Source organism: Drosophila teissieri, chromosome 3L (genome assembly GCF_016746235.2).
Source record: "Drosophila teissieri strain GT53w chromosome 3L, Prin_Dtei_1.1, whole genome shotgun sequence".
Lineage (NCBI taxonomy): Eukaryota > Metazoa > Arthropoda > Insecta > Diptera > Drosophilidae > Drosophila > Drosophila teissieri.
This window is the reverse complement of record NC_053031.1, coordinates 17,361,557-17,373,742: the sequence shown is the minus strand read 5'-3', so window position 1 is coordinate 17,373,742 and position 12,186 is coordinate 17,361,557. Positions and strand designations below refer to the sequence as shown.

Below are 12,186 nucleotides of genomic sequence, written 5' to 3'. Positions count from 1 at the left end.
TGGGTCAATGATCTGATAAATTGTGAACTCGTTTTCCAACCCGATCATGAATTCTTTATAAATAGTGTATTTGTCGGTTTGCTAGGATTGAGCTAAGTATAATTTTAAGGTGCTAAACAATCTTCTAATGAATTCGACTAATTTGGCAACTAATTGGTTGTTTTGGCTTTAATGTTTTTGTTTTTCGTATGCTATTTGCCACGTGCCGTGATTTTCAGGTTCGAGATGAAAGCGTGACACGCGAAAAGTTCGCGATAAAAGGACTAACATGAAAAGCCTAATGTTAAATACATTTACTTATTTAAATTATTTAAAAATAAAAGGACTAACATGACAAGTCGAATGTATAACAAGTTTACAAATTTAAATAAATTTTAAATACCATTAAATAAAATAAAAATTAAATTGAGTAGCTTAAGTTGCACAACCAACCACCCCTATATTTCAGAAACCTAGGAAGAAGTAGAGACATTTGATACGCCCCGCTTAGTTGTTAATTCGCGTAGATCATTAATTAGTTAAAACGTTTCTCAAACCGTGTTTAACAAACCGTAGAAAAAGAAGCAGCCGCACAATGCCAGCGCTCCCCAATTAATGAATGGTTTCTCCATCTCCATCGCAATGGAGATTGGGGTGGAGGCCAAAGGAGATGGCTTTGGGATAGTTGTGCGCGTAGTCCCAACTAATCATCTTTTGAGTGGGTGGGCACTGTGTCATGCGATCATATGCCTCACTTAATTAATTACCAATTAACATCATAAATTACTGTCAGGGGGAACAATGCAAAGTGCGCAAAAAGTTTGCCGAAATTCGCATGGTGGGGGTCGAGTGGCGGCTAATGGCCAAAAATAAATTGTAACAAATTGTTTGGCGAGAGGGCGCGAACGGTCAAGAACAACAAACAGAACAGAAACAAACACAAACACACAGAAACAGAACCCGCAGCAGAACCGGATTTTCGGTTTGAACTTAATAAGAGTATGTGGAATTTTGTTTGTTATAAATTGGAAAGTACAAAATGCTTTCAGTTTATATATCCGCTTCGGTTTCTGCCTGCCAATTAGAAGACACAACCGGTTGATAAACGTCCAAGGGGAAAGAGAAAGCCCACAGCTAAATGTGGTTAGATAATTCGCAAGCCTGGCTGCTGCCAGAATGTGAGTCACTATCACTGCGACTAGGGGGAAATTTAGTTTGTTCGCCCTGGGCGCCCATTATATTAATAATATTCCAGGCCGCAGTCAGGATCTATAAATAGCGCTTTTATTCAAATCAATTGAACTGTTAAATGACGCACGTGATGAATGCGTCTTGTCTGCCCAACGCTGTCCAGCAGAGAAATCAATAAATATTAAATGTATGAAAAAACCAAATCAACAAAAATGGGGAGTCATAAATAATGAATCCGGGTGCCTGGTTCTACTGTTGTTGCTGCTCTGCTGTTCGTTCTACTCATTTTTTATTATTGTTTCGACAGGCGCAAATTTTTGGTAATTTCGAGTGTTTCCCACATCTCAAACACACACTCGCACACACACATGTACATCAATAAACTTATGGCACAAATTATTCCTTTGGGGCGTTCTCAACCGCTTGACGGTCGCGTGGGCCAGTCCATTTTTGTACCATTTGTTCCCAAACTTATTTTTTATGCTGGTAATTGCGGCACATTTGTTATTTTTAGCCGACTCGGCTCTGGTTTCGCCCATTGACTATAGCAGTTGGACTATTGGCGGAGAAAGGGTGCGGGATCGGGGCTGATGGCTCTATTGTACAGGCAGCATCATGCCGGTCACGCCTCATAAATTCGTCTAGACTCTGGCTCAGACAAAAGACTTAGGCAACGAACTCGCTACGAAATCGCTGACCCGCTGGAAAGTTTTTCGTTGCTAGGCACAATCATGGCGGCGCTGTGGGCATTTTCTGTGTCCACTTTGAAGGTCAACACAAACTGCAGTGGCAGCAACTGTTTTAACGTAGGGCTTGAAAGATACAAATCGACCAATCTATTTACCACTTTACGAGAGTTTTGTCATTTGAGAGACACAATTCCAAAAAAAAAACGCTAAAATAATCGCCGGTGCATTAATCTTTGAAAATGAACTGTAATTATTGTATTTCATGTTATATGTTATTACATTCTTTTTTTTAATTTATGCAAATGACGTTAGAGAATGCAAATAAATCATTAGAAACTGTGCGTTTTATTTAGATGGCAATATGCACAGCACCACCATACAAACAGCATAAATTAGTAATCAATTAATTTAGTTGCTATTGTGAGCAATATCACCAAAGAAAAAGGAAATTATTGGTGGTCAATGAGCGGATTTCCCCAAGTGAATCATCCATCAGTAACTTTAGCATGCCATTTTGTTTAAAGAATGTTAATACATGGCTAAGGTGTTTCATATAGAAGGGAATTCCTCATTGGACCTGCTTAGCTGGAGGCTCGAACCAGACCCGAGCTCCAGTATGTGGAGTCCATGACGAACCGATGACGTTGGTGGGCTTGTCACCCGACGCCAATGAACCGTGGAGTGCCGTGTGCCGAAAGCCGCACCACCGGTTGATAGTTGGCAGTGGGCATGGCAATGTCTTGGCCGGGTCTCGAGATGTGCAGACAGGCGCGATCGCGGGCGGAGATTAATGGCTTTGTCTTATGCCCATTACATTGGCCGTTTCGTCAGCCGATCGTTGAAGGGTTCTAAGCTGTGCATGTCAATATATGGATAAATATATCCGGCTGCGTTCCCGGACCTGATTCATGCAGCAGTTGTCTGTTCATACCTATGTACATACATATATTTATTTATTTTTTCTGTTCCATTGAGCTTGCCTTCACTTTTGGGCTGCCATTGCCTGCAGGAATTTCCAATTAGCTTTGGTTATCGCACAATTTGTTTGCCTGCTTGCTGCATTTGCATATCGAGCAAATCGGCTGCTGAGCGATTTATCGATGCTATTAGCTTGGTTTTTGGTGTATGCTAATTTACGAGGCTTAGCTGCTTTTTTTATTGTAAATAAAATACTGCAAGCCATGGAAAATGGTTCCAATCCCGATGGGATGCCAAATAATTCGTTTGTTGAATACATACATATTTCTAATGACTTGCAGAAGCCAAAGACCAATTCTGTTTTACAATAATTTTCGCATAATTAATACCATATCCGGGTGTTTTCCCCATTCTGCAACCAAATTTCCTTCGGCTCATTCGACATTTCTTGTTGCCAACTGCTGAAGTGTTGGCCCCAATTACTTTGTTGGCCACCGGTATACAGCAGCTGTTCCACCGTTCACCGCTTTGATAGCGATCTATTAATTGGCCATTTTTGGCGAATTATTTTTCGTTTTTTTTTTCCTTCTCGATCTTAATGCTTTGTTTTCGGCTTTATCTTTTGTCTGAATTATGACTAATTTAATGGTATTTAGAGTGCGGGCGACGACAAATTTATTGTCGATTTTGTTTTCGTGGGTATTAAGTGGAAATATTTGTTTATTAGGAGCTTATGGCCTAGGCTAAACGCAGAAGGAACATTTTTCTACCGCTAATAGCTAGTCAAACTATGAGTAATTAATTTTCGGCATCCTCTTTTGGATTAATGAAACATTCTCGTACTCCTGAATGAGTATTCAGAATATTCCCATGACTCAGATTACTATTTTTTGTTATATACAATCGAAAAACCAATGTTTGTCCAGTGGACATCGTGGGTGGTCGACCATCATTCATCCAAAAAGTTAGGAGAAGGGGCAGAGTATATGGCCATATAATCAACGTTATTAATAACACAACAATATCATTTGTTTGACATTTTATGAATTGCTGTTCTTTATGCTGTGTTCATCACCCGAGAATGTTGTGTGAAAGGCAGAAGAGCAATCACCGCGATGATGATGCATCCCAGTGAGGGGATTATAGTCGTGAATGGGTCTAATGCATAGAGTTTACTGCATATGCAGTAAGCCCACAATTAGAGAATGATTTCACCCGATGCAACTTTGAATAGAGGAAGTTCTTCTCCAGCATACTTGGGCCCACAGATTGCATATGTAATTGGATTTTAATTGCATAATTTATTGCGAAGACAGCCCTCTTGTTATTTGCCAGCTCATCTAAACGCAATTAAAACAATCTTAATCTAAATTTGTTGATTGTGTTCGCATAATAGGGTAGGATTTATTGAAGAGCTATTTTCGAATGTGAATTGTTTACTAACGAACTTTTAATTTTACTTTACATAAAACAATTACTTGATTTCTACTATCGCTTGAAAAATGTTCAATTTTGCAAAACATTTTATTGCTTTAATTTTATTTTGTGGGCATTTTACGATCATTTAAGTCGCATTAGCTAATTAATGGGAGCTTTCCTGTCCCCTTCAATTAACACACTTCCAAAAGGGGCGAAAAGGGCTTGTACACTTGCATAATTATACACACATCTGGCACGTTAAATATAAAACACAAGTTAAATAAAGGCTGTGAAAAAACCAACAAAAAGCGCCATTAAAGTTGACATGGGAAATGCCCCCCCAGTCGGTGGATCAGAGTCCAAACTCAAGGGGTGCCAGCATGGGAAATACTTAGCACCAGGCATCCTCAATGTTTAGATTCCATAGCACTGTAAATATTTGTCTTGTTTTCACTGTACTTTTCTATTTACTTTGGCGGCTCTAAAGCTAGTGGCACCACTTGTTACATAAACGAACAATATTGAGCAGGGTATACAACATTAAATACTAGCAATGTTTCAAAAATATGATCTTAAGAAATTACATTAAAATATATAGTTATTATAAATTAAATAATGCAAGTTCAAGAAACAATTTCTGTTTAAACTTCTTATTTTATGTACATCCACTTTACTTCACTTTAAGTACTTCCCATTAATGCCTTTTGATCACTCAAAACCCAAAAATATAAACATAAATATCCAATATTATCAAAACTCTCGCGCAGAACAGCTGATCGGCGACCATTTCCCCCCGCACACCCACCGCCCCCTGAGAGCGCCCATCGCTGCTTAGCGTGTTCATGCAAATTCGACCTTGACACAATTTCGTTTCACAACAGACAAGCAAACAAATGAGCGAGGGAGGCAGGTAACCACACACATGTGTGGTGTGTGCGTGTGAGTGTGTGAGTGTGACGGCGGCGACACACATAAAGAGACAACAACAACGCCAACAACACCAACTGGGGAGCAGTGGGTGGGGGGTGGCCAGGTGGCGGCGGGAGGAAGCAGGTGAGATGGAGACACCACCTCGTGTAATAACTCAACCTCAAGTGCGGGCCAACTAAAACAAAAAATTTAATCTTCGCTGTTTTGCGGCTTTGCACTGGGAGAAATTTGTAATATTTATCTTAGCTGCAATTGAGTTTTAAAATAAAAATGATTTATTTACGAACTCTTCTCTTATAGACTTTATCCTAATAAATACTTCTTTATTAGAAATATTGCTTAACTTTGTTTACACATATTTTTTCCATTTTATTTTTGTCAATTGAAAAATTGCATGTTATAAAAGAGTTGCTAAAGAGTAGGTCTATGTTCTACTCTATAATCTACTTTAGTTTGCAAATGAAATGATATTGTACTGCATATTCATTATTCATTCGTTTTGTTTTTGTTTTGTATAATAATACTTAAATTCTTTATTCCTGTATAGGTGTTTTTATGACATTTGAAGTATACTCCCGATTGTAAGCCACTTAAAAGCGAATATTATATTATTATTATATAGCCTATAAAATCAATGCAACGTCCTACTTGCAACTCCGCAGTGTAGCCGCCGTCGTTACACCTCACCAAATTGCCTGTTGTTCGTCGGCAGCATTCACATGGCCAAGACGTCTTACGAAAACTGTTTTTGTTTTACTGCCAAGAAGTCAAGTCTGAGAATTGCATGCTCTGAACTTTGCCGGATTTCTGGGCGGTGGGTGAAGAGTTGTGGGGCCTGGGGGCTGGGTGGCTGGATGGCTGGGCGGCTTGGTGGCATGGGGTTGCACAAGCGACGAGGTACGATGAGCATGCGATGGGGAGCACTCATTGGAAATTCTAATGCTTATAAATCGGGCCGGATCTGATCCCAGGCCTGGGTCAGGTCAAATCATCTCACGATCGTCGCCAGCCGCTTTGCTGCTCCCCCAGATCGCTGGGGGCTGATCAAAGGGAAGCTCGCCGACAAATTTGGAGTTCGCCGACAAATTTGAGTCATTTTTGGTGCCAAATTGGCTGGCTGGTCTGGGTTTTACAAAAATAAAAAGGTAGAGAGCAGAAACAGAAAGATCTCCTCTGAACACAATAAACTTCTAATTAATTTCAATGATGTCGGCTTTGTTTTTGCCATTTCCTAACAGCACAGCTCTTAATTTCTATTATTAATTTGTTAACACATTTCGCGCATTAATGAAGGAGCTCTGAGAGCTACTCATCGATATCGATGGCACGTGGAGGCATTTTTAATCGCTCGCCCATAAATATGCACATATCTGTCGGTCTTTTCCCCCATCAACCGATCAGTTCCCCCATCAGTTCCACTGGGAATACATTCTTGGCCGGATTTGCATGGGAATTCTTCAAACAATTTGAATGGCAGTAGGAGCGTGCTGTTTAATCTCAGATTCAGGCATCTGTGTATAATGGTATCACTAATTCGATGACATAGTAACTAAGAGTGCATGACAGATCTGCGTAAAATTTGTTGCTACCCGTTAATAAAAATAAACATTTTGTAAATATCTAATAAGAATGTGCCATCGCATTAAACGTCGTTTAAAAAGGGAAAAATGAGCTTCACTTAAAGTTTTCCTTTAATTATATTTAGGCCAATCTATTGTATTTAACCTATTCGCAATTCAAACTCATGTATTGGGCGTTGTCATTTCGCATGTCAACAGATCAGATAAAATTCCGACATATTTCAACTACTTCCTTCCTCTCTGATCTATGTCTGCTATGGAGATGCCCCCAAAATTAGATAATCTCCAGCTGGCAGCTGTTTGGTGTTTGGTTCATTTTTTCGAAAGTGAAACTGTCAGAACCGCGTCGCATTCGGATGCCGAATTCCAAATCCGCTTTTGTTTCAGTCATTATCCGATTTAAAGATCAGCACAAGACCGGCACAAAAAAGGAGACTCTCCAAAATGTTTATTTGTGTATCTCTTACACAATAATAAATTTAAAAGATACTTTTTGCTGCCTTATGCGCTACCAAATTGGATCTGTGGTTGCTTCCCCATTCTTTTGGCTGGATTTAAACGTGGGTGCTGCGCTAATGCTCTTTTGTCGTGTACGAGTATACGAGTATACGAATGTACGAATATACGAGTATATATGATATTGTCAAATCTGAAGTGGCAAATTCGACAAAGTGAAGGGCGAACTGTCTGGGAATGCGATCGACTTGATTGAGTCGAGCTTTTCGCTCTACTCCCGTGACACGTGTCCCCTGAGACTTGGCCGTAAATTTTATATAGCTTCCGTCGCAGAGCAAAGCAACCTCCGCATTGGCTTTTAATAGTATTGGTTATTAACTCTGAAGTTAAACGAAATTGCATGGCTGAGCAGAAATTGGGCAACATTTAGCATTTACTTTGGCTTTTTCAGTGCGTTTTTTTGTTCGAGAATTCTGCACAAGGTTATCAAACACAAACACCATCGAAGCAAAATTGAATGCAATTAAAGTTTGCATTGAAAGCCGCCGAAAAATTGCTTCTCTTAACAATTTTAATAACCGAATGCAATTTGCAGTTTCTCGTGTATCTGTATGCGCTCGTATCTGTGTGATTTAATTCAAAGCCACGTCTTAAGCCGAACAAAGAGCAATAACATTTGGCAGAGCTCAGTTAAAAATTGCTAACTCAGAACAACTGGGTTGCAAAGAACAGAATAAAGGAGCTGAGGCTTAAGGTAGATATTTAGATTTAATTAAGTGGGGTGTTAAGTGGACACAAGCACGAATTAACATTAATTTACGTAATTGGAACAGATATAACTATTATCCCATATTTATACATATTGTATAAAAATATTAATCTAAATGTTTGTTTTAATAAATGGAAGTCTCTTAAGAGTATTTTTATTTTTACCTTTAATTTTGCACCTTAGGTTTTAAAACACTTATACATATACTAAGAAAGTGTACAACAAAAAAGTATTTATACTTCAAATATATTATAAAGCTGCTCATTTTTGAATAATGTTTTCTTATGATTTTTTTGAAGCATTGCCAAATAAAATATCACATACAAAATTAGTCATATTTTTAAGCCCGCTAAAAATGTTAAGCTGCAAACTTGCTTTGGCAATTTGGCAATACTGCGCTTGGAGTGAGATCAATATTTTTTTAAGCCATATCAAAAGAAAATCCCGACAAATGAGCAGCAAAAAATGCAATTTGCTTATTGATCAATGCACTGCTTAAGAAAATAAAATATATAGCATGTCGCGAAATTATGGCAAATGATGCGGTTGGAAAAATTTGCAATTGGCAAACTCGGACAACGGGGGAAAATACAACATAAAAACCAACTGAAATAAGCAAGGAGACAAATACAGAGAAAACAAATTGTAAACACGTTTTCGAGCCATTGCGGTGTGCCGCCCCGCATTAATGGGACAAGGGGCGTGGCGTTTTTTGGCGGCACAAAAGACAGCCGCCAACTTGTCACGCACATTTTGTTGCTTTTTTGTTGCTTTTTTGTTGCTTTTTTGCTGCTGCCGTCTCTTAGCCTAGTTAACTTGTGTAGCTAGAGTTGCAACAACAAATGAAAATAACAAACAAGCGAAGTAACAATTTTTGGTGGGATACATTTGTCATTTACCTGCTTGGGCGCATCCATTTTTGACCAGATCAACGAAAGTGTGAGTGGGAGAGTTGATGTTATCGAAATTCAATTGGTTTTATTTTTGGGTTTTTTTTTGTTGTCGGTTTTCTGGTGTCTTCACTCGGGCTACTTTGGGTGTATTTTTAGTTTGAAGGTTATCAGTGTCACTTTGGGTTTTTTTCGATTTCAGTTCTCTCTTCGTATATTTCGATATTTGCTTATGTTCAATTTGGATTCACGATTATTTCCCTTCAGTTATATCGATATTTTCGATACTCTTAAGGACTTCTCGATATTCGTTATCGTTCGATTTCGTTATCAGTCACTTTCAACGCAGAACAACGCAAACGCAACAATTTTGAATTGGAAATGTTCAACTTGTATGTTTTCCGCTCTTCCGTTCGCCGCCACAACTTTGATTCGTATTTGAAAAAGAATAATTTTCGCATTCACTGCAAACTAGTTGGGTACTCGAAGCTCTTGGCGGTGCTTGGCAAATGTAGCTCAGTTTTTCTATAACTCTAGCGTTAACTTTAGTTTTTTACTCTAGCTCTGAAGGCGCGTGCACACTCCGTTGCGGCTGTGCTGAGACTAACTGCGACTTCGGCCGCCCGACGCTTCAAGTATTAAGAAAAAAACTACATTAAACATTGTTTGCTTTGGGGGCCTGCACACTCACTCACACACACAAACACACACACATACACGCCAGTATGGAGAGCATAGCAACACACACACTCACACCCGGGTTGGGGGCTACAAATTGTTTGCAGCTCGCCCGATCTGAACTTTTGTGGTTAATGCCAAAAGTTGGCTTCTGCTCGAGAGGCCCGAAGATGCTGGGAAGAAGCCGGAGACGCTGCCCGGAAAGTGGGCGTGGAAGTGGGGTCACAAGTGGTCTAAGTCCGCGGAGGAGCTAGCAGTACACTGCCCAAAATACATTATAATTCAGCCATGTAAGCTACTGAATATTTGAGGCTCCAAAAAACGGTTAATATTAATATTATGAATTATTACAATTATAATATTTTAATAATTATTATGAATTTAATAAATAAATTTTTTAACATATTCTTATCAGTTTAATTTAATATAATACTAAATATAAATTTAATAAAATACAATAAAATAAAATAAATTAAACACTTGCATGACCTTGAGCTTACATCATAGCTTACTGATTTTAAAAGATTTAAAATTGAAAAACTGTATACATTTTGGCAAAGACGAGAGAGAAGGTCTTTCCGAATTCTGAACAAATATTTTGAGTATGTTCCTTAACAGCATCATATATTTTACTGATAAAGTCCTTTATTCTAAGTATAGCTGCATTTGAGCTTTGCTCTATCGCAGAACCAGATACAAAATCAAGGTCGCACAAGCTTCCGTCTCTTTCAGCGCGGATTACTCGCTCTTTATATGCCCATTTTTGCATTTTTATTCCGATTCCAATTACTCAGTGTTATGTAATGCCATTTTAATTGATCGTCTTCCTCGCGGAGGGAGATCCCGATGCCGCTGCCGATTCCGATTCCGCCAGGCTTATTGTTGTTTGCGGCAAATTGTGAAATTGTGTAAACTTTTTTGTGAACCTGGCCATTCAGCACGTACACAAGAGATAGACGAAAACAGAGGGAGACGGAGAGAGCGGTGCCGGCAAGCGACCTTGACACATATTCGCCAGCGAAGTCAACGACCAACGAAGTTGGTTAGGAAAACTCGTTACAGTTGTTGCCCCGCGGTTTGGGCCAGCTGAGTCACGTGGAGAAAGAGTGGAGAAATGTTGGGCGGCAGAGAGAGAAAAGCAGTCAGCGGACTGCGGAGCAAGCTGGTGGTTTGTGACCATGAACTTGAATTCGATGGGCTCGTTGGTTGATCGAATTGAAACAGATTTATTAACCAAGGTCTGTCAGTTAAAAAAAGACAGCACATTCATCTGTCATCTATTTATTAAGGTTACACAGGTGTTTCCTGAACATTCTACGTTATCAAGATACATAAAATGAATTAGTGCACAGAGCGTAGGTTCTTCTTTCATAACCGCTTACGAAGCAAACACTTTTAAGTCTAACCCAACCGCGTTTAAGGTAAATTCTAAGCAAAATTACACAATTATCTCAATAATCGTAAAAACATCAATAAAAATTGGTTTTAAAGATTATTACCTTTGATGTAACTTGTGGGTGTGACCGGAACGTGTTTAAAAAACGTGACAGATGAGCAGGCTACCAAAATTGAGTAGAAATCTTTATGCTTGGACATTAGGTGATCAACGGTTGTAAATGTAATTGCACTTAAGCGGCGAGATTTAGATATCACCATTACATTTAAAAGCCTTGTAAAAGTTATGGCATCTAAAGGGGGCGTGGTAGATTCCGTTTTTTATGCAACAATGCTGGCTTAACAAGCAGTAGTTAAAAGTGCAATTTAAATTTGCATATCTTCAGAGCAATAATTCAAATTTCATCAGCTCTGGCAATAAAGTGTCGCATTTGCGCTTAAGATCTGATACATTTTTGGGAACTCCGTCATGAATGGCATAAAAACCTGAATATCTTATTTAACTGATCTTTATATTTCGCAGTTCCGTTGGCGAGGGTCAGTTTTGTTTTCTTTGCCAATGACGGGGCAAATTTTCCAGGCCAGCCACTGGCTCTCCCAATGTCGAAAAGCCAAACACTGCGAATCCAAATCCCTTGCCGGCTTAAACGGCTTGGTTAGCATGCAGCTTCAAATTGCTGCTAATTTGCAGCGGAAATATTTACACCGCCAGACAATGGCGCAGAATGGCTAAAGTAAGTGGATCAAAGCTGGCAATGCAAATTAAAAATAATATTTTCCCCGCCTCTCGCTATCGGCGAGGTCTGATCCCAGGAGGGGGCCCAGAGTCTTGGCCAAAGGCTGAGAGCGCTTGACAAATGCCAAAAGAGCCTTGGCAGCGACTTACCAACTAAACAGCTAAACAGCTCTTGGCCACTAAGCCGCCGATGACTTTAATTACAGTTATTCGCTCCAACGGTGTCTGGCTTGACATTTGCATGGGCAACTTGAATGCATCCAGCAAACCCACCGTCCCAAGTGCAAAAGTCAAGATTTCCCGGGTGGGAGTTGGAAATGAAGCCGAGGTGTGGACAAAGTTTAGTGCTCATTGGTATTGAAAAATATGCTTTTTTTGCCGCTGGCTAACAGCGAACTAATCGAAACTCTTGCACACGTTCAAGAATCAGGTATATTAGGTATAAGCATATACTATAGTAACTTAGTGCCATAAATCAGCTTTGCTAGACTTTGCATTTTTATTTAAAATTAAGCGCATAATGTTATATAATGTCAGGGCAATAAAGAGTTTTTGC

At 39.3% G+C, this 12,186-nt stretch overlaps 1 protein-coding gene across 2 annotated transcripts in view; it reads right to left on the bottom strand.

The window, feature by feature from the left end:
- The window catches only part of LOC122616174 (cell wall protein RBR3), a 28,342-nt gene that overhangs the window by 11,244 nt on the left and 4,912 nt on the right, over positions 1-12,186 (bottom strand). Inside the window, exon 1 of one of the 2 annotated variants that reach the window (XM_043791523.1) lies at positions 8,831-9,389. The exons of the other annotated variant lie outside the window; for it this stretch is intronic. Coding sequence (XP_043647458.1) covers positions 8,831-8,848 — 18 coding nt within the window. The 5' untranslated portion in view covers positions 8,849-9,389. Of the gene's footprint in view, positions 1-8,830; positions 9,390-12,186 lie in introns of those variants that run through there. 2 annotated transcript variants of the gene reach the window in all.